At 36.8% G+C, this 23,907-nt stretch overlaps 2 protein-coding genes across 2 annotated transcripts; one reads left to right on the top strand and one right to left on the bottom strand.

Annotated features, from left to right (window-relative positions):
* Positions 1-941: 941 nt before the first annotated feature.
* LOC140151901 (short-chain collagen C4-like) lies at positions 942-3,706 on the top strand. Its single transcript, XM_072174214.1, has 2 exons — positions 942-1,280; positions 2,279-3,706. Exons 1-2 carry the CDS (start codon positions 1,031-1,033, stop codon positions 2,755-2,757), a joined length of 729 nt encoding a protein of 242 aa, XP_072030315.1. The 5' UTR covers positions 942-1,030; the 3' UTR covers positions 2,758-3,706.
* Positions 3,707-9,611: 5,905 nt separating this feature from the next.
* On the bottom strand, positions 9,612-23,115 carry LOC140153342 (poly(A) polymerase type 3-like). The gene is made up of 16 exons (XM_072176067.1): positions 23,025-23,115; positions 21,184-21,327; positions 20,033-20,181; positions 18,760-18,869; positions 18,157-18,210; positions 16,945-17,056; positions 16,399-16,488; positions 14,782-14,920; positions 14,342-14,420; positions 13,601-13,721; positions 12,811-12,895; positions 12,255-12,308; positions 11,627-11,743; positions 11,254-11,430; positions 10,635-11,072; positions 9,612-9,750 (listed from the first exon to the last, which is right to left on the bottom strand). Exons 2-15 carry the CDS (start codon positions 21,324-21,326, stop codon positions 10,733-10,735), a joined length of 1,770 nt encoding a protein of 589 aa, XP_072032168.1. The 5' UTR covers position 21,327; positions 23,025-23,115; the 3' UTR covers positions 9,612-9,750; positions 10,635-10,732.
* Positions 23,116-23,907: the final 792 nt, after the last annotated feature.

Genomic DNA, 23,907 nt, shown 5'->3' with positions numbered 1-23,907 from the left:
CCTGTGTAATGGTATGAGTGACCCAATGTCAGCATTGATCAGATCAGACATAGGATTTGCGGGTTTCATGTTTTAACAGCATGACTGTATTGCAGTGTATTGTGACTGTTTACTCAGTGTTTACTCAGCGCTGAACTCGCAGGTTGCTTGCTAGTGCATTGCTAGGGCATTTTAAACTAATTAACATTATTTGACACCATTAACGTAAACAAAAACAAAATTGGACGTTTTATTGGGGTGCGGACAACCTTACTCTACGCAACGCAAAAATCCGTTTTCCGAAACAATGTAAAACGTAGAAGTTTTTAGCCTTACCAATTCGCCAAACTCAGTAATTTATTATAGATATTATATATAGGCCATATAGAAAATAGGAAAACCCTTACTTCAAATCCTATTTTTTTTCATTGATAAGACAAATTTAATGTTTAGAACATCATTTAGTTAACTCCTTCACAACATCTCTGGAGTTCACCTCACGAGGACGTATATACACTGACATGTCCAAATATTGAGGCTAGTTTCAAATATTTTATTTATGTTGAATGAGTTTTATTGCTGTTTAACTACCACCACGTATGAACATTCACTCGAAAATATTATTTAGTTCAATTTATTACACTTTAAACTATTTTTAACCAGCCGAATATTTTTTAAACTTTTATTGCTCAAATGCAAATTTCCATGCCAATTTGGCAACAATAACAGTATGAGCCCAACATTGGGTGTTATGAATAAGGCATTTATATAGAAGTCAATAAAAAAATACCAGTGTTACAACTTGGAAGAAAGAGATCTCTCTTCCAGTGTTACAATAGACCTTTATATACATAGCACCCATGTGGCCTTTTTTCAAATGCAAATTCCTTCTTAGCGCCACTTCGTGGCAAAAATCCTATATTTATCCACCAATTAAAAAATAATTACGGACTATTAAACAAGAACTAAATGTTAACAATACACAATCTTTCACTTTTCAAACCCTCTGGAAGGTGTTGGTCAGACCACACCAGGGTCTGTGACCACACAGATGACAGACACTTTGTCAGATGGTTCTTCAAACCCTCATGTTGATGTTGGCCAGACTACACCAGGATCCGTAACCACACAGGTGACGGAAACTCTTCAACAAACAACCTGTCCACCAGTCGATTGTCCTGATGGTGAGAGTTCACCCCAGCCAACACAAACACCACCAACCCAGGCCAGCTCAGGTAGTGCAGTGTACATAAGATGGGGTAGAACTGTATGTCCAGTAACTGCTTCTCTTGTCTACAAAGGTAAATTGGTTACATACAAATTTTGAGATGATGGCAATCTTTGACGATCTCTAATACCGAGAAATGTAATATTGTCGGGTCAGTGAAAGAACGCCGTAACTGACATTTTGGTGAAATTGCCAGTATTAGTAAAGCGGTATTCAGTAATTTGCTCCTTTGAAGGATCAAAAAATCATCAAAATTCAGATTTTCGCACCTTTGTTTAATTTAGTGGCATAGATGTGCTAACATAACCTGCTAGTGGTTAACCTGAACCTTTATCTAGCATCATTTAATGAATCTGTATCTTATTGTTTAGCAATAATCAGTACATGTAATGAGCAAAAATTATTGTAAGGGCTCATTAATATGAAATTATTGCCCATATTTTGCTAAAAATCAATGCATAAATGTTCAGGGTACTTCTAATTTTGAACACTTTTGCCTTGAAACTTGGTCAAAGTGTTTCTAATAAGTGTTAATTCCTGTTATTTCTGAGAATCATGGAGCGGAAGTTTGACAAAAATGGGAGCATCTTTAATTTTTGACCCATGTCCCCTGTATTAACTTGAAAATTGACTTTCGACCCTTTTTGGCACATAACTCTGCAACTTAACCACATGTCGTACCACACAAACTTTATGTTTGTGATCCAACCAGATAGATATGCTTTTGAATAAAATCAGAGAATGTTCAATTTTGATCCCTGTATATTTTGGGAGGGTCAGCATGGACCCATTTGACAATATTTTGATATGGGAACATGAAAATTTGTTTACATTGGTTCCCCTCAAGTTCAAAAATTAAGATAGAAAAGTACATCAATGGGGTGCATGGGAAGTCCTTCTTCCTACCTATTGACATGATTGAGGCTAGGAGTAGCCAACTGCTAAGCTGCTCTTTTAGAAACTGGGTATTATAATGGTGTTCACATAAATGTGCATGACCAATCACAACCCATCTCCTAGGGCATCGGTTCTCAGTGCGTGTTACTAACTTCTATTTTCTTTTGATACTAGGTGTTGCTGGTGGGAAGTGGTACAGCCAAACGGGTGGTGGTTCTAATTATCTGTGTCTACCAGACACTCCTGAATATGATGACTACCGGGCAGGAGTAGATGACAATAGGGCCTTTGTCTATTCGTCTGAATATCAGTACAATAGCTTTCCACCCCTTGCAGACAGCATGAATCATGATGCTCCCTGTGCTGTTTGTCTTGCAAACAATCGCATCAGCCTAATGATCATTCCCGCCAAAATGACATGTCCCGCCACTTGGACTCGTGAATATCATGGTTATCTGATGGCATCGAAGGAATCTCATCAAACTTCAGAGTTTGTTTGCGTTGACAGAAACCCAGAAGCAAGGCCAGATAGTGCAGCTGATAAGAATGGAGCTAATTTATATCTCGTTGAAGGGAGATGTACTACCGGCAATTTGCCATGTAGTCCTTATATCGATGGAGCAGAACTCACATGTGTAGTATGCACTCAGTAGGAACTTAAAGGGACATTGCTTTGGAGTTTAAAAGTTTTTTTATTGATGAACTACTTGCTATCAGCAGTAGATATGGCATTGATGAACTATTTGCTATCAGCAGTAGATAGTACATTGATGAACTACTAGCTAGTAACAACAGATAGGGCATTGATGAACTACTTGCTATCAGCAGTAGATAGGGCATTGATGAACTACTAGCTAGTAACAACAGATAGGGCATTGATGAACTACTTGCTATCAGCAGTAGATAGGGCATTGATGAACTACTTGCTATCAGCAGTAGGTAGGGCATTGATGAACTACTTGCTATCAGCAGTAGATAGGGCATTGATGAACTACTTTCTATCAGCAGTAGATAGGGCATTGATGAACTATTTGCTATCAGCAGTAGATAGGGCATTGATGAACTACTTGCTATCAGCAGTAGATAGGGCATTGATGAACTATTTGCTATCAGCAGTAGATAGGGCATTGATGAACTACTTGCTATCAGCAGTAGATAGGGCATTGATGAACTACTTGCTATCAGCAGTAGATATGGGGTATTGATAAACTACTTGCTATCAGCAGTAGATAGGGCATTGCGTTTGCGTTGACAGAACTACTAGCTAGTAACAACAGATAGGGCATTGATGAACTACTTGCTATCAGCAGTAGATAGGGCATTGATGAACTACTAGCTAGTAACAACAGATAGGGCATTGATGAACTACTTGCTATCAGCAGTAGATAGGGCATTGATGAACTACTTGCTATCAGCAGTAGATAGGGCATTGATGAACTATTTGCTATCAGCAGTAGATAGTACATTGATGAACTACTAGCTAGTAACAACAGATAGGGCATTGATGAACTACTTGCTATCAGCAGTAGATAGGGCATTGATGAACTACTAGCTAGTAACAACAGATAGGGCATTGATGAACTACTTGCTATCAGCAGTAGATAGGGCATTGATGAACTACTTGCTATCAGTAGTAGATAGGGCATTGATGAACTACTTGCTATCAGCAGTAGATAGGGCATTGATGAACTACTTTCTATCAGCAGTAGATAGGGCATTGATGAACTATTTGCTATCAGCAGTAGATAGGGCATTGATGAACTACTTGCTATCAGCAGTAGATAGGCATTGATGAACTACTTGCTATCAGCAGTAGATAGGGCATTGATGAACTACTTGCTATCAGCAGTAGATATGGGGTATTGATAAACTACTTGCTATCAGCAGTAGATAGGGCATTAAACGAATACGTTTTCAGGGTAAGTACTGGTCTCGAGACGCCGACGTGTAGACGGAGCCAACTCATCCAACACCAGGGGACCAGTAGTTTTGAATACTTCCCCAAAATGGAACATGTTGTATTTGTTTTACTATACCTCATACATGTAAATATGTTCACCATCACAGTAAAAGTAAACACAAGTCAAAGCAAACTGGTACCGGTCAGCGTGCATGCCGGCCGGCATGGTAAAAAAGTTTAATATTTTGCTTACCTGATATCAGAGGATTTCTGTTCAATCTATTTATATTATATCATTCAGGTTCTTAATACTCCATAAATAACATTTTGTTTCATAAAACGTAAAATTTGTGTGTTATTATCCATCTGTAATCTCTGCAAAATAACTGCAACAGATGCCATTTCCAGGATAAACGCATATCCGAAACGCTGTTGTGTAGCATAATATGCTAGAAGGAACAATGCCGGCGGGTCGTGACACTGTGTGGTAGTAGGGGTGTGGAAGTTTTACTACCTCCGCTTGGCGTAATTGCACAGGCGCGGGAAGTTGTAAAAACTTTGCATTACTTGGATGCAGGCATTATTATCCAATAAGATGTCTGGATTACCTAATAAATATTTATGAGGTATAGTAATGATGAACTACTTGCTATCAGAGTTAGAAAAGGCATCGATGAACTACTTGCTATCAGCAGTAGATAAGACATTGATGAACTACTTGTTATCAGCAGTAGAAAAGGCATTGATGAACTACTTGCTATCAGCAGTAGATAAGGCATTGATGAACTACTTCTTATCAACATTAGATATGGCATGCAATATCTACTATCAGCAGCAGGTAGGGCATTGATGGACTTACTTGCTATCAGCAGTAGATGATAGCAAGTAGTTCACTAATTCCCTATCTAGACTAGTGTTATCTACTATCTACTGCTGTTAGCAAGTAGTTCATTAATGCCCTATCTACTGCTGATAGCAAGTAGTTCATTAATTAGAGAATAAATGATAGGATTTTGTCTTTTGCCTATCAATATCGTGTCATAATGGATGGGCTGGCCAATATTTTGAGTAGTGGATGCGGCGCGGCGTATCCACTACGATAAAATATTGGCCAGCCCATCCATTATGACACGATATTGATAGGCAAAAGACAAAATCCTATCATTTATTCTCATTCTTATTCAGTTTTAATGTAATTTTGCGAGAAAAACTGCCTTTTTCAGAAAAAAATAAAGTTACTTTTGTAAGGATATCCCCGTTGTTTTGAACGAACGAAATCATCACAAACATCTAAGCCGCCGAATTGCGTTTTTAGTTCTCGCATGTGTATTACGCGAACGCATTATCGCGCGATCATTGAGGAGCAACAAGCGTGCCGCCGTTGCGTGGCGGCACGCGCCCTGACTAATATCACTATCAACTATTGCGAGATATTATACACCAGAAAACCAATCAAATTACGTGAATTCTTTACAAGACGCACCCATTGAATAAGAATGCCCTATCTACTGCTGATAGCAAGTTGTTCATCAATGCCCTCAGCTACTGCTGATAGGACGTTGTTCATCAATGCCCTCATCTATTGCTGAAAGCAAGTAGTTCATCAATGCCATATCTACTTCTGAAAGCAAGTAGTTCATCAATGCCCTCATCTACTGCTGATAGGAAGTAGTTCATCAATGCCCTCATCTACTGCTGATAGCAAGTAGTTCATCAATTGTTCAATATTGTTTGTTTGGGGATGTGCCGCTGGGTCTCAGAAAACTTACACAGAATTTAAACCATGTTTGACAAAAGAGAGACTAGAATTTATACCAATTTTCAGGAATTTTCTGTTGAAAATTAAGGTAAGACACTGTATAGCGTTATATAAGTGTTACAATAATAATGCGGTAGATTTATAAAATTCTGAATTCATTGTTTTACCTATTTTTGGAGAAAAAAAACATCCGTTCTTCAAAACATACTTTCATGAAAATGAGAGCCATCAATAAATCACAATGGCTGAGAACTAAATGACTGAAAATGCACCAAATCTGCTGCACATCCAGCCGAAATTTGCTTAGTTCAATTGGATAAAAAATATTGGAATTTTTCACTTTCATATTTTTTTATTCCTCAAACAAAATGCCATTTTCTCCCTCGCCCTCTTACGTACGCTTCATACGTAACTTGTAAGCGAAGAAAGATTGCTCCATTTTACTACATATACAACGAATTTGACCGATTCCAATTAGCGGAAGTTGGGACATGTGTAAACATCACAAATATGCCAAAGAATTAGGTTTTAACAAAATTAACCAAATTCATTTATAAAAGATTGTATAATCCCGGTTTGGCTTTCCCCCCACCAAAATCTATCAATAATTTGCAATAATTTGACTAAGAAGCAAATAAAATATATATATATAATCCTGAAATGTTTGAAATTTGGGTTTGCATTCATTTGTACAAGAAAACTCTTTTCCCCAATTTCTGGGTCGATCAGGTCAAGATGTGTCTCCCGAGGCCTAACAGATAGTTACTAGGTCTCTTCCTGAATAGATTCAGTCAATACAAGCGGTGAAACAGAACACATAATTGAGTCTGTGTCATCTCTATTTCTTTTATTCATATCAAAATGTCAATGGTTTATAAGTCACATATATAATAAGTTATGTACATGCACGTCTTGACAAAATAACTTTGGATCATCTGTTTTCATCATCATCATCGGCGTTCATCTCTTCTGCACCTCAGCATCTTGCAGGAAAAATAAAAGGCTTTTCTTACCTTTTTCTTCTTCCAAGTTCCCTGTGAAAAAAGGTGTGGTTGGTCAAAAAACCACAAGTCCCATGAAGTAACTGACTGACTGACCGATGCAAAAGGTCAATCCTGTATCTCAATGTTCTCTTTAAAAGCTTGGCCTTCCATTGATGATACAAAGGGACTTAAGTTTACAAGAACACAAAGACTTAAAAGTTTGATAATATAAAACAAGTCTATTTCTGTCATTTTAAGTTAAGTTTGATGGAATTCTTGACGACGTTTGTTGGCTTGGCGACTGGAGAGGCGATGTCCGGTAGCTCTCCACTGGGTAATCTCTGGCAAAGAAAAGAAGAAAAAAAAGATAGAAAGAGAGACAATTACATATAGAATTGCAGATTCATATGTAGTGGTAATAACAATGAAAATTCGCTTCCAGTAAGCGAAATAAACAAGTAGTGTTGAAGTCTAAATTAATAATTTTCAATTACATTATGTTTATGAAATATGTAACTCAAAGATTGGATCAAACTAGGTGTTCTGAGCCAAGATTAGTCCACAATAAAGTAGTGATCTCTTAAAAGTGTACTAGACAGGCCAGTGAATCTCAGCGGTAACTAAATATTTTGCGGTCAGAAGGAGCAGTCTCAGGACTTCAGTGATGCACTAGTTATAAGTTAATTTACACATATTACTTGTTGGGAGATAAATTAGACTAAATAGTGCACGCACACACAAACTGCACAAGAAGCACATGAGAATTTTAAAGCTGAAATTGTCAAATATGATGTTTACCTGGGCAAAAACAGGGCTTTCACCTCTCAAAATCTTTGTAAGCGCAAACGGTGACTGAGGTGTCACTGTTCTCCTTTTCAAGTTATAGATATTACTGTGATACCAAACCCTCAATTCTCTTATTTTCCTGCGTCAAATCTCTTTTTACTCCCATTGGATTATATTTTGCACTGTGTTATTCAAATTGAAATCCATACATTCCCACGCTGGAAGACATAATTGTTGATCTTCCACACAGTGAGTATAAATTTCAAATGGGGTTACCTGAATGGAAATCTACATCCCCTGTGTGGGAGATTAAGGTCACAGGGGGTGTCTGGATTTCAACTGGAATAGCCCATTACATTTAAGTATCTGAATGTTGCAAACATACCATTCTCATTGCTGCAGTATTCAATGGTGGTAGAATGTCTGGCTTAACTGCAGGTGTTGTATCCTGGCCATTCTGCTGTGGTAAATGACAGAAAGTAACAATATAAGCATGAGTCATATTGGTATTAGAGACTGACTACTACTTGAACTAAGGATTCAATTTCAAGGTCCTTGACCAGATTGACAACCTCACCCACCTGACTTACCTCATTACTGATGAGGATTTGGTATTATAATTATGAAAAATCCTATTTTTCTAATTTGCATCCTGAAATCTGATGATTCAAATCAATGTATTTGCGAAGAAATTGTGAAAAACCTTGCTGTGGTAACCACGATAGTCGTTTTGCAGAAACCACAATATTGCCTTTTTTCCATGCACATTGCATTGTAGATCCAAATATCACTTTGACAAATATAACAGAGATAGCAACACAAAAAAGAAAAGAGACAAGCAGTAGCATATCAGACAGGGCCCTTCAAGTTTTACCGGGCTGGCCAGGTCTGCCCTGTGAATCTTTTTGTTTTAGCCTGGTAAACAACTTAATTTTGGACTAAAATAGTTATTGCAAACTAGCCTGTTAAACACAAAATGTCACCTTGATTTACAAGTACTAAAAATCATGCAAAATTGAAAACATTCAAGTACAATTGTCCCAGTAAATCTTGGTCAAAATGATGCCCACCAGATTTTTTTTACCTTTGACCTGAATATCCCCCGGAGAGGAAAAAAAGAGGAGGAGGGACCCGGGATGGAAAAAAAAGAGAACAAACAGCACATTAAGGTGGTATGAAAGGCAAAATCAAGTTGCTCTGATTGAGATTAAAATAGACTTGTTGCAGAGAGATATGCAAAATAATCTTAATTCTTAATTTTGAGCCAAATCGAACAAACGGTTTTTGAGATATTGCTGTTGAAAGATTCTTTGTATTCTATTGTTTTTGCCAATATATTGATGAAGTTAATGAGGAAAATTGGCAAAATGTGCTCATTAATATTAATTTTGCCAATATTTTGCCAATATTTTATGAATAAACCTTCATACTACTTTTTACCTTTAAATTTTGACCTGAAACTTTGCCAATGTGTCTCTATGACCTAAACCTTTAACATGTGATTTTCCCGCCCATCTAATTTGCATATTTGCATAATTAATTAGCCTTAAATATAATGCTAATTAATTATGCAAATTAGATGGGCGGGAAAATCACATGTTAATGTTTTAGGCCATAGAAACACATTGGCAAAGTTTCATGTCAAAATCATATAAAATAAAAGTAGTATGAAGGTTTATTCATAAGATATTGGTATAATATTGGCAAACATGAATATTCATGAGCACATTTTGCCAATTTTCCTCATTAACTTCATCAATATTTTGGCAAAAACAATAGAATACAAAGAAACTAAAAACATGTATATCTTGACAACCATATGTCCGATTTCTTTCAAACAAAAACTATTTTGCTCAGTGTATTTAGCTTAACTCATTCAATCTATTCAAATGGTTCTAAATTCAGTTTCTGTTTTCCAGAAACATCGTTTCGAACCCCCTTAAATACACTACATTAATGATATAAGTGTATATCTTACCACACTGTCTTGAGCATTTTCACCCTCTACTTCGGCTGGAGTTGGTCCTGTGATCTCACCCTTGGCTTTCTTGGATGGCGATTCATCGGGTGATGGTGAGGGTGAAGGCGGCCTTTTGAACTGACCACCAGCTACAGCCACCATGGGTGGCGTGTTCTGGTCATTCTGTGATAACGAGTCATTGCTATCTGTGAATGCCATACTATCCTCAGGTGTGACCATAATCACATCACTTGATTCCTGAAATACAAAGAACGTAACAAATATTAAAAGAGCAAACACACAAATTTGATGAGTATCAAGAAATTATAGTCCATCATGAATGAATTACAACAGATAACTACCATCATAAACAACAGCAACAACAATATCATTTTGTCAATGTTAGCGTAATATTGCCCTATATACAAATAGTACAAATAGCTCAACTCTTCACAGGGCTAGGGCTGTAACTAACAGAATTTGAGTGACGGACAGCAAACATTTTTTTTAGTGATTTTTTTTAGTTTGAGTGGTGGGCTCTAGCATCAAAATGAACCTTAAGTGGTGGGCTCCACCGTCCAATGTAGCTACAACCCCGACTCTTCACATATTTAAGGTCAATATCAATACGAAGTTCAACTACTTTTAACGACCAACAAAAAAAAATATTGAGACCTCATTTTATTCAAAAACAAGAGAAAGTATTCCATAATGCTATCACCTGACCAGTCCAGCGGGTCTGCTGCCTGATGAAGTCTGGTGGTTCCAGACACAACGTAGCAAAGTTGAAAAAAGTAAGTACCAGTATTAGATTTATTCCAAACTATTCCATAATGCTACACAGTGATACACTACGGTCTGTTTTGCCCAAAGGCTCCTCAGGTGTATGTATGTGTGAGCCGGGTTGAAACACACACAAAAAGTGACGCTTGCCTGAATGGGTCACCTCCTTTTCTAAATTATTCACCACCTGTCCAATATGCTCTGATTGTACTGGAACTTAGGGGAAAGAATCGCAGGAAGATCTTTTTTTTTAAATACCTCCCTCTTATACTTGTGAAAATCTTGCACAATAATACACAGAATAAATATAAATGCAATTTCAACCAGTCTGATACTTGAATCCTTTTTATTCCACATACCTGAGATTCCTTTTCCGTTGGTCCTGTAGCCTTGACTACCCGTCTATTTTCAGCACCTTCCTGCTTTGTCTGTGCCCCTGCACCAGGCACTGTTATTTCTATACTGTCCCCTGCTGCATGGGGACCTCTATAGACACCCTTCTATTGGGTGAATCACTACTGTTAACAGGTGCAGTAGAACCATAGAGGAACTCATCCTCTGACATGTTCGTTGGCTTCAACGGGACATTGGCTTTAGGTCTGTGAGGAGTAGATTGACTTGATGGATCTTGTTCTTTAGCAACCTGTTGAGCACTTGACGGAGTGGACACTGGAGTACTTTGAGGGGTGCCCACTGGGGTTACTGATGGAGTGCTTGCTGCGCTGTTAGGTTCTTGGCCACCCACAGACTTCTTTTTGTTCAGTATGCTACTAGGAAGAAACTGCTTGAGTTGTTTCCTGTATGTAAACATGGTAAATTAATTAATTGAATTTAAGAAATATGCAAGGTTATCATTATATCAACATTAACATGCCTGTTAAACAATATTGTGCAACATGGATTCCTTGATCACAATTGTGTATTCGCTAGCTTTGTTTTTGCTTTGAATCAAGACTAGGTAATATGTTGTACACTCACCGTCTGACATGCATGGCTTCAATCTTCATGCCTTCTTTCCACATGCTGATTCCCATTGCTTGTCTATGTACAGTATGTACAAAACTCTGTATGTCGAAAGTGAGATCCACCTTTGTTGATGGATCGATGATTTGGAACTCTAGTCCGATGAACCACAGAGCAGAGAATTCGTCTGACCTACAGATGAAGATTAATGAATTTTAAAGACTAATTTTAGCTGATAAATATAAAAGTTAAGCCTGGGCCCTTCTGAGGGTTTGGGCTTGAGGGAATTATTTTGAACACTGGAACTTGTACTATGTTGAATCAAATCACTCACTCTTTACCAATTAGCGTGATGTAATCGGAGAAACAAACTGACACAATCACTTACTTTTCTTCATTCTGTGGTGGTCCAAATGATTTGGGATTAGCATGGGCTAGTTTGATGTAGGCATTTCTCTCCAGGTTTCCAACTAAGATCCGAATCTTAGACTCCACTAGACCATACCTGCAATCAAGAGAATCAGTCAAAATTATAGGATTACATTTTGTCACATAACAGTGGTGGCTTGGGGTGGGAATCACTTCTGCTTCACCTAAATTCTTGGTACATACACAGAGCATTGCATTTGTGCAGCGCTGCAATTTTTTTGAGTCTGTACACTATTACAGTGGATCGCTCTGTGAATAATGTAACACTCTGTGGACAAGATGTAAAGTTACCAGGATAGCATATAACATGGTACAACCAAGATGCCAAATTACATTGGCATGCATCGCTGTGTGGATGTACTTCCGTTCCAGAAAAATACTAATTTGGTACAAATGAAACATAGTTAAATGCTGATCTTTTAGTTAGTTTGATCTGGCAATAAAAGTCAAATATTAATATTTCAGCAATTTGTGGCTAGATGGACCAAAAACATACAACATTATCACACAAGGCACCTAATCACACCACTGTAAATCAATATTTTATATATCTTGCACGGTGCAAACATGGCAACTTGTATACCTACCATTCTAGCTGGTGCTCTTCAGATCCTGCGCTTGCCGTCAACACTATGTAATGTCTGAAAGAAAAAATATGGTCTGAAATTAAGGCTCCATTAATTAAAAGATTGTCTTCAAGCTCCTGTGCGCATTAGGAAATTTGTGAGCGTTAGTCACGCCTGAATTTTCAACAAACATTTTTATTTTTATTTGTTCTTTTTTTGACAACTTTGTTCCCATTAAAAACATGGAAAGCAGTGCTTTGCAGTTGATAGATATTAATTGCCTAAATAAATAAAATTAAAAACAGGATTCCACATTAGATTTTGAACATCAGAGGAGCTTTGAGACAAATCTTTAAATTAACGTGGCCTAAAACACAAGAAGTAGATACAAGAGATTTGGCTGCATAACTTTTTCAGAAATTTATAAAGGACAAAAATGATTTGATAAATAAGTCCTATATTTTAATAATCTGTAACAGTTTTTGATTTTCTTTCACTTACTTGTACTTTAGGTAGAAGTTGTAAAGTGATTTTATAAGTCCTATAATCGCAACAGTTTTTATATTCTTTCACTTACTTGTACTTTTGGAAGAAGTTGTTGGGTTCAAAGAGTTTATCCCACGTTGTTTTGCCTTGTATGATTTCTTGAGTGACATTCAAACCTAGATAATGAAATGGAAAAATGGTCACAAATCATACTCCAACCTGTTTCTATTCTTCATTTAAGAATACACAAGATATGAGCCTAATACTGTCAAGACTTCATTGACGGACTGGACAGTTTTATTTCATATAATGTATACTCCCCGACATGAAAAATGGTGGCTTTTTCGATGGAAATAAGCAAACTATGATATTTTATAATATAATCCCTGTCTTGATACTAGGCTAACTTACATGAATGCAATACCCAAGCATTTGCAGCAAAATGTTGGTGCTACGTCCAGCAAAAATGTGAGCCTTTGGATGTGAAATGATTGATTATTGCTATGACATTGATGAGTGTTATAGATTCACAAGATTTATTAGGGGGGCTGTACTGTACTGCCCTAATTTTGCACAAAAACACTACAGTAAGAGAACATGCTTTACTGGTCATTGTAAGAGCCTGTAGTTATACATTAACAACACTACTAGTATTGTGGCAGACCTTCCCAAACTTCTGATGACGCCTGAGAAGAGCACCAGTCAGCAGACTGTGAAAAAAATCAGTTCTTCCACTCTTGAATTTAGCGTCTTGTGGAAAAACTATATGGATGGCCATCGCTCATCCATTATTTATGCTTCCAACTGCATCAGACACATTACTTGGATGCAAAGGATACCGCATTACCGTTTATTTCTCAAGTATAAATCAGAATGCCTACCTTCTTTGAGTTCCTCTTCCATGACAGCTTTGGTTGACAATGTCACATTGTAAGTGGAGTTCTGTTGTGGGTAAGCTGGTGTGATAATGGGCATCAAATGGAATCGGTCTGATACGTTTACCTGCAAAATTGAATATCACACGAGTGTTATACTATTACTATGAAAACTGCATACACTTACAACTGGAGTGGGCAGGTTTTTCAATCAATGCAATCTTCAAAGTTTTCAACCCCATCACACACCCTTCATGAAACTTTTAATGAATAAAGAGAAACCCCAACCTTAATCCTTTAGTTGGACCTAAACTGGCAATAAATGTCCAAGTTTGATAGCTGGCAATTTTTAAGGAAAAGGGGCAATAATCTGTATTTTCATGTCGTCATACAATCACAGTCACAAAATTGAGGGACTCGGCACAAGTCTAAACATTCAGAGTCTTGAGCACAGGCTAAGATATAACTCTTAATCTTGTTATTTTTAATATTCAATTTAATAATTGACTTTTTCTGTAAATCCCATAATTCTTTGCGGTTAGACCCGAGCTGTTGTCATTTCATGCCACGCCAACTTGCAATGCACAATAACAATTTTCACCAACGGAAACGATGTGCGCAATGCATCAAATGATGCTATGTCAGGTCTAACCGCAAAGAATTATAGGATTTACCAAAAAGGTCAATTGATTATAAAACAAAATAACAAATGTATAAGTTGCCTGTATAAGATTTTCTAAAACTTACCCTAGGATCCCACACAGGAAAATTCAAGTCATTTTTCCCCACTTCAGGCTGCTTCAATAATACTGGCTGAGGCCATAACCTACAAAACAAGACATTTGCAAATCAACATATTAAAATAATACTGATGATTTTTGATCTGGATTGTCAAATGAAAAACTCACTAGTGTACCTGCACTTTGGGACATAGCTAGCATAAGTAATTCAGGGTTTTTCTTTACTTTTTCCTACCAATTTTGACACAAAACCATAATTTGGCTGCCCCAAAGACCTCAATCTCCCACACAGAGGTATAGATTTCAAATGCAATCACTCAGCTAGGTAACCCCATTTATAATTCACACTCCCTGCATGGAAGATTAAGGCCATGCCTTCAACAATGAGTGTAGCCCAATGTTTATGGTCTTGCTAGGGCCCTGCCTGTGCACTGCACCAATACTCACCACTGTGTGAAGACCAAGAAGAACTTATTGACAAGAGTAGATGGAGCAGCATTGGGATATAATTGACATGTCCTTGCTACCAACATGGCCCATGACACGCCTCCTAGAAAACCTAACGCATTGGAATACACACCACGTTCTGCAAACACAAATGAGCACAAATAAGTCAATACGATAGAAATGAAACTGCTAATACTAAAGGATACAATGTAGCATCAGATCACAGAAGAAAGGGAACCCAACAGGCAACAGCACCAATAACTTTGTTGCTATACTGGTTTAGTCTCTACACAAAGTTTGAAATAGCCTCCAATGATGCTGTGAAATCAGTATTGAAGCACAGCTGCTACTGCTATGTTATAAACTCAATCTCATTCTCAAAAACGTGCAATTGATTACTATCTGTATGCAAAGATACTTACAGGCATGAGATTGCACTTTCCTAAAAAAACTGGGAAAAAACCCCCTGAAAATGCAGGTGAAATTGGGCATAAAGTACCAAAAACAGGCCGAAATTAAATCAAGTTGCGTAAATTTTGACTAAAAAAAACTGAATTCAGTTTTAAAACTGAAAATTCTCATGCCTGTACTTATCCTCCTCCCTCATGATGCTGATACTAGGATTAAGATCACACTGGGATTACATAATCATCAAGTATGTTATACACATCTATAAAAAAACATTTGGCCAGGCAGATACTTGCATTAATATTATCAACTTCAAAGAGTACTTTTCTATAAAATTTGATCAACTTTAAAGAGTACTTTACTATGGCAACTTCAATTCCACACAAGTCTGATTATTGCTTTCATGTGATTGATACGAGGTCAAATACACTCTGGGGTGACAAAAATTGTGTTCATTAAAGGATCTGGAATGAGCGTTTCGACAGTATTTTTGTGGGACATGAGAGCACATCAGACATATCGAATTGCATTCTGAATACGAAGAATATCTTTCTGATATCAAATAATTTTCATTTTTTGAAGTTCATGATAAAATACAAATTTTATGACAAATTATTAAAATTTGATATTTTTCACATTTTTTTTAATATATAACATTCCTCGAAGGAAATTTTATAAATCTAATAATATATTCTTAAAGTGTATGTAGCTGGGAGGAAAAGCCGACCATCAATTTTGACCTTTCATATTGAAGATATGGATTTTTTTCCAAAAAAGACCTATTTTTTTTGGTGTTTTGGGAAAAAAATCATATCTTCAAGACTTAAAGGTCAAAATTTTCAATTGATCGTCGGCTTTTCATCCCACCTACATACACTTTAAGTATAAATCATCAGATTTATAAAGTTTACTTGAGTACTGTTATAAATATCAAAAATATCAATTTTTAATCATTTGCCATAAAATGTGTATTACATTGCTAATTTCAAAAAATCAAAATTATTTGATATCAGAAGGACATTCTTCGTATTCAGAATGCTATTCGATATGTCTGGTGTGCTCTCATGTCCCACAATGAATACTGTCCAAACGTTCATACCCCATCCCTTAATGTAAGCATTTATTTATTTATCTTGACATATGGACAAATAAACAGACAAACATCGTAAAACAACAAACAAATCTGAAACAACCATGAGATATACTTACTTTTGGCCCACAGTTTGATTGCTCTCAGAGCAAGACGGAAATTTTCTTTGTTTGGAACCAAATTCAGAATTTCATCTGTCACTCGGCAACCTGAAACAAATCAAGTGAGATTTTAAAAATTGATGTTAATATAAAACAGCTGAAGACTAAAAAAGGCTTTATTTTATTGATTTTATTGGAATAACATCATTGAGGTATGCTGTCAAAGGCATCTCAGTCCAGAGATATGTTATCAATTGGCACCAATCCCACAAAAACAAAATATTACAAGGCCAACTTTGTTTCCCCTTTATGTTCTATCTTCAAATCAATGGTTAATGTGGAGACAAACTTGTCTTTGTGGATTTGTTTTTGAGGAGTGTCACAACTGGGTGAACAATAAGCTTGTCAACACTCACCTTTCACTAACATTAACAATGCTTCTTATGCCTCAAAATCCATCGTAGCTTCCAAAAATCCATTTCAGTGATGCATAAAAACTTTTACAATAAATACAAGTGTCATAATGGAAAAATATTTTTTCAGTCACAAGGCTACCATACGTACCATTAAGACTACGCACACACTTCTGGTCCAGATTTCTCAGCAGGGAATTATCTGTTAAATCAAGATTTTCTGGAATAATCTGCAGAGCTAACCTTGCAAACAGAATATCCATCTAGAACAGAATTGACAAGACTTTACATCAGGTACAATGCAAAATTACTGAAACAAATAGTTGTGTCATCTCCAAGTAACCACAAAACATGTAACATGATGTACAGATTCAATTCATACAGGTAAGCCCCCCGCCACCCGGGAGGGCGGGTTAGTGTAGTGGTCTTCTCACTCGCTTCTCACCGCTGTGGCCGGAGTTCAATTCCCCGCGGCGCAACATGTGAGTTTGGTTGCCGATCCATGCTCGCCCTCGCATGTTTTTCTTCGGTGCTCCGGTTTTCCTCCTGCATCTAAAATCGGACTTCTTTCCATATCCCTGTCCCCTCATATCCGGATGGCATCCCTTGAATTTAGTAGCCTCTGAGCACTATTGGGATTAGCCTGGCTTCGGCCGAATGTTATAAATAAATATTGTTTACTTGTCCGTAGACCACTTTTGAATGATGGGTCGGTCGATCTGAAAATGTTTGGGTTTTTTCCCGGTTTACTTCCAAACCACATCCATAGCCAAGAACGCTCTCAGATTTTAAGGAAAATTTAGTGGAGAAGCAGCATGTTTTATTGTTTATCAAAACTCTCAGTATACTTTATCATGTGTTCATTGGGCAATGGATGCATTGACTTCTTGATTTACAAAATTGTATTTTCAAACAAATTTTTTTCAGCTTCAAACAATTTTTTTCTTCAATGGAAAGAGTTGTGATTTTCAACAAGTTTTTCTGTCAGAACAATGTTTTTGTTTAGGCTAATCTACTACTCACTTTATGTATACATAACAGGAAATATTGTTGCTTGTTAAAAGTGTATTTTAACAACAGCAGTTGTTTTTAAAATACGTTTGAAAGGATTCAGTGGGTCAATCATATTGAGGTTTGAATCAATATACATCATTAAAATACATCATTGTAAATCATTAAAATGAATCATTGGTTTGTATTTTGATCAGGTAAAGTGCCCCTAAATGAAACCTGCATGCTTATTCTTGTTTGCATCACATTATAAATGCATGTGACACCAAGGCCATGATTTCCAGGTAAACAGGTTTCAGACAAGGTAAGCCTTCATATTAAGGTGTATTACATTTACATCAATATTGCTTACCTCAATCCCATCAAACTCTGTTTTGATTACTGGTACAAATGCTTCTTCCACAGCCTGTACAATACAAAATAATAACAACAGATATTTCATTGAGCAGGTGCAAAACTGACTTTTAAGGTGAAAAAACAAAAAACATGAAATTTTTCACAACCCAGGCCTCACAGGAGTACCAATTACAGCAAATTGCCTGTGGTCAAAATGTTTGATATGAGTAAACTTGTATTTCTGATTACTCATCCAACTGATTGTTTGCCATTTATCTATTCTTCGGCTCACCTCAAGTTCGGTAGTGATGTCAATACTATTCACAACTGCACTGTAAGCTTGCTGACAAACTGCCTTTGTATGCATGCATACACTCTATGCTCTGAGCTCTACACACATGAGCCCGAAGATATAGGCAAACCACTGAATACAGGCTTCCATATAATTACTCCTGTCACGATTGTCACCTGCTCAGTAGCAAACACTGATTGGTGAACTTGTTTGGACACATACCCAGTGTCCAACCAAAAAGAGATTCTCCGGAATGCTGTTTATGTTCATTTTCAGGAATGGCAAGCCGATTCTTACATTACGTTTGCTTTTTCAAAAGTCACTTACCCGGAAGTCTTTTGTTTCTGGTCTGGTTTTGATGATCTCAACAAATGAAGAGAAGAAATCTGTACGATCTATATGTCTTGGTGCCACACATAGCGTATCAATATCAGCACCTGTAACAGACATAAATTAAACATGCAATAGTTTGAATTAACCATGGTATAGTAATGTAAATTATTATTCAGATTTCCTTTTACAAATTAAGCGTACTGCTAGCCGTCCAGCGCGTATTATTTTGCACATGGTCCAATGCACACGCTTGACGTCGCGCATGTATACGCGATGGTTAATTTGTAAAAGGAAATCTGAATAATACTTTAATCCAGTTAACATGCTTACAAGTTGAAAGCCCCACATTGGGAATCATGGTTTTCCAAGAAAACAGCAGTCAGCAGGCCAGACATGGGTAGATTTAATACACTGCAAAGGCATGGATAGTCTTGCAAATATGGGCTACCTTTCCCCTCAGCCATTCAATATGCCATGCATTAGTGGCACTAGTAGTATAGTATCACTATCTGCTGCTCAATTTATTCTCTCATTTCCACATCTGTTTTTTCAAAGTGTGGTTTTAAAGTCATTTTTTTCTACACATATTTGTGTGGGTGGGTTGGATTGTTTGAATAGAGAGCTTGCGAAATGACGTTACTTTAACTTAACTTTAACGTCTAGAGGATTATAGAGGATTATGTATTTGGTTTTGAATACATAATCCTCTAGACGTTAAAGTTAAAGTTAAAGTAACATCATTTCGCAAGCTCTCTAATGTGTCTTTTTGTACTTTCTATAGCGCCCTCTGCATAAAGACACCAATCAGGTACACACTTTGTACAGCTACCACCCACCACTGTCCACCACACTAACCATGTGCATGAACAGCTGACACACCCCTCTCACTCAAATACACACCTCATAGATCTTTGCCTTGGTGACAAACATATAGGTTCTCCTTTTGTGTTCAAAAAGAATGGGTAGGAGTGTGTATTTGTAACTACAGTCAATCGAGGACAAACTCACACAATAAATCTGTATGGGGTGTGTTTGTTGTGAGTAATCACCGCATACAAGGATTTCCAATATCGGCGACGGTAATCACTTTTATAATCAAATGTTTGGAATATGTCATGTATAAACGCTACATGATTCCTTAGTATAATATAGATAAGAACCCAAGTTGTAGAATGTTTTCATTCCGAAGTTCCCCAAACCTTTCACATTGATGAGTTCCTTTCAAAGTGACCCTTTTGAGGTTTACAAACAATATAATTTCAATTACCTTTTGTGTGTACTCCCAGACGATATGAGCCAAATGTGTAGATCTTGCCTCCCACTGTCTCGGCTATATTGGGTGGAATGTTCTTTTTGTAAGAAACGTCTAGAATCCAGTCTTTAACTATCTTGTCCAGTTTAGCCAGGACTGCCATCCTGTAAAAGAACATTTATGATCACTGGGCAAGTTAATCAAAAACGAAAGTTAAACTGTTAGCCTGACACCCTTTTTGGGCGGTCAGTTTCAACATGACCTTAGCTACATTTCACTGATCATATAAATCCCCAACTAAATAATAATATACCCTGTCACAGATGGAACAGGAGGGCATTAAAGATGCAGATTCATTCGCTTAGAAAAAATATCGTCAAATCTGTATTTATGTTAAGGGGGTACACCCCTGGCCAATTTTGTGCCTATTTTTGCATTTTTCTCAAAAATTATAGCACATTGGGGAAAAGTAAGATATGTATTATAGGGGCAAGGACTACAACTACTGCGCTGGAAATTTTATTTCAGCACAGACAACAGTTGTGGAGTTACAGTCAAAAATGAGGGAAAACCAATATTTGATCAATAAATCAATAACTACTTGCTTTGAGTTGCTGAATTTTCAGTACAGTATTTGTAGTCCTTGCCCCTGTAATATACATATATCTTACTTGTCACCAATGTGCTAAATTTTTGAGAAAAATGCAAAAATAAGCACAAAATTGGCAAGGGGTGTAGTACCCCCTTAACAGAACGACATTACAACACAGTGGCCTATGGAGTACCGGTACAGCGGTACCGTACATATAATCATGCAGAAAGTTTTATGTAAAATCGTAATCAACTGAAATTTTGGGAATTTAGCTGTATTTCGTGGATATCTCCAAAATACTCCTTAAGAGAAACCAGTTTCTGTTCAACATTTTGATGCAGCACATATTGACTAATGATTCTTTACTTTCTCTAACATTGACATTAATGTCCTTTTTGTTCTTTGTTTGTGTTAAATCAGGAACTGATTAGAAATTATTCCCATTATTCCACATTTTGAAATTGTCCTTTTGATATCAACCACCAACATACCAATGTCATCAATGTTGTCAATGAACTGTTTGAAGGATGTTAGATTAGCAACATTGGCACATTGATATTTTGTGATCACTCACCGATGATTGAGTTCATCTTCATTTTCAAAGACACCGTGGGGTTTGAGAGCATCCACTAGCTCCTCTGTCTGCTGCCAATCCTCCGGTCTAGGTTCAGCCAAGCTTATGGGAGAAGTGATACCATATGTCTTTGGTGGCTCCATGCTGCAACAATGACAACAATAATCAAACAACTTATAGGCCTATTGCAATAACACCAATACTTGGCATAAATGGGATTACATGTATCAATCATGTTGACCACATAGTAAAGAAAGCTTACAAAGATCTTGGGGTGCTTCAATTTGAAACAATATTCCGCACAGACAATTTTATTTATACTTTCTTTAAGCAGGGTAATCCCATCAATGAAAACACTGATCTTCCTGGGGGCCCTGCAAGAGCTGTACATTTACAAATTAAAATACAACTTTTAAATAGTATTCATACTGAGTAGGCCTACATGAGGAAAAATATACATACTTGAACATGAAATAATTATGTTTACATGTACATTATAAACTAAATGTTGATGAATTAAATTGTCTTGGTTGAGGTGTACAATGTAGCATTCTTAAGCATGGAGAGACTCATTGTAATGAAGTTACTACGAATGTTACATGGAAGATCATTCCATATTTTAGCTCTCTAACATTTGAAGGTGAATTGTCAGTGAAAAAAACTTAAAAATCAGGTTAAATTTCCCGATGGTGCTCCGACCACAGAAGTAATAAATAAAAAAATACCGTAACCCTTTTCTTTAGTACGGGTATGTACATTTTTTTGTACATCATCATGTAATCATCATGATGGTAGCGAGTCTGACGATACGGATATCTCGGATATTTGCTTCGCGCTTGCATGCGCAGCCACAAAGTAAAATATCTGAGAAACGGGCATCAGAAAAATGCGTCGGATTTATCAGTAGGCCCTACACTGAGTCTGGGATCATGCAACGTGCGGGCAAGCGGCCTTGCGTTTTGTCTTTCTTCCGTTCTTTTTCCACTTAAATTTTCACTCTATTTCTTTCTTTTTCCCTCATGTATTTTCTCTGATCTTGTGTCTTTCTTTTTCCACTGATTTTTTTCCATTTTTGTTTATCCCTTTTCACTCACATATTTTTCTTTGAACTTCTATATTAATATTTTCCTTCCTCATATTTCTTTCGTTGTCCCAAGCTTTACACATTCAAAAAGTTGTTTTAACTGTTTTTTTACCCCATAATTTCCCACATACATTTATCGAAGAACTGCCCTCCTTCATGTTCTTCCAATTAACATGTTAAACCTTGACTTCAAGTGTTTGGCAACTGTTCAACTTTGTCATGCAAAAGTAAACCTTGATCAATCATGTCAATGCAAAAGAAATAATTTAGTCCCTAATATATACATAGCGAGGGTGGTCTAAAGGAAAAGATCGCCACTGATTTTTAGTTTTCATTTTAATTACTTTTTAGTTACAACGTCAATGACTACGTTAGTGATACCAAATTTTGTGACTGACTGACATGACTGAGCCTGAGGGTGTTCATAAAATGCAAAAAGTGATTATGAATTATGGTGATGGACTCGCTAAAATGATCATGATGATGGATGGCAATTCATGAATTGCAACAAACAACACAGCAAACATGACAAATGAACATGAACCATCCATGCCATCTGGCATCATACATGCATACAAATTTATCATCATCATTCATGTTCATGCAATCGATTCAATGCATGACATGTTCATGCAATTGATTCAATGCATGAATTGTGAATGTGTCACAATGTGAATTGTGATTCAATGTCAGTCAATGCACACGCATGAATGATTTATGAGCAATTTTCATCTTAAGACAATAATGTGCACTTTACCTGGCCCAACAGAAATACCACTTGTCAGCTTGTCTTCATATCATTTTCGAAAAATAACCCAGAAGTTGCTAAATTCGTGAATTTCGTAGCACACAAAGAGTTCAATCACTGCCAATTTTCCAAAATATGGCGGAAGGTCACGAACTTAGAATTGTGCCAAAGCTGATGTATGAGGGCGCTAAAACAACAATTTTTGTGTCAGACAGGTACAGTTCTCGTAGATACGAGATCAAATAAAAAAGTGTTGCCAAATTAGTTTCAATCTACGTGCTTGCTTCTTCTGAACAAAAAACAAACAAAATAGAATCTGGATGGAATTTTTAACCGGTATTTTTTATTTTTAATAATCATTTTATTTCATTTGCAATAGCTTTTGTGATTTAATTTTAGCATTATTTGTTTTACTTATCATGCCAAACATACAACGTTAAAAAAAATAATTGTCAGATCACTTTCGTGAGTCGTGAGTGCTCATAAACAGAATAACGTCTAGCTTTGAAGACAGATTGAAAGACGGGGGGGTGCTTTGACTTAAGGCCCGGCCTTTTAGTGATCTCAGCGAAAGTGCAAAAAAATTTAAATTATTTATAGATTGCCTAAAAGTGAAGGAAAATTGTCATTAATATGTATTTTTGAAAAGAAAAAAAAAAGAATTGTCAAAAAACAGGAAAACAACAAAGTTGAGGCACAGGCCTACTGTCAGTATAAATTACAGATTCATGTAAATGCCTTATTTTGTCTAGTAAATACACGGCTTTCGGCTGAACCACTAGCAGGATGATCACATCTACATAGGCCTAGGCCTATATGACAATGACAAAGGTACCCCGGGTACCAAACTTGGATTTTTACGATCGTCTGGATGAGCAAATCACTGAATGGG

This window comes from Amphiura filiformis, chromosome 5, assembly GCF_039555335.1.
Source record: "Amphiura filiformis chromosome 5, Afil_fr2py, whole genome shotgun sequence".
In the NCBI taxonomy this organism is placed as follows: Eukaryota; Metazoa; Echinodermata; class Ophiuroidea; order Amphilepidida; family Amphiuridae; genus Amphiura; species Amphiura filiformis.
The sequence above is the reverse complement of the archived record's forward strand: the minus strand, read 5'-3'. Positions and strand labels throughout refer to the sequence as shown.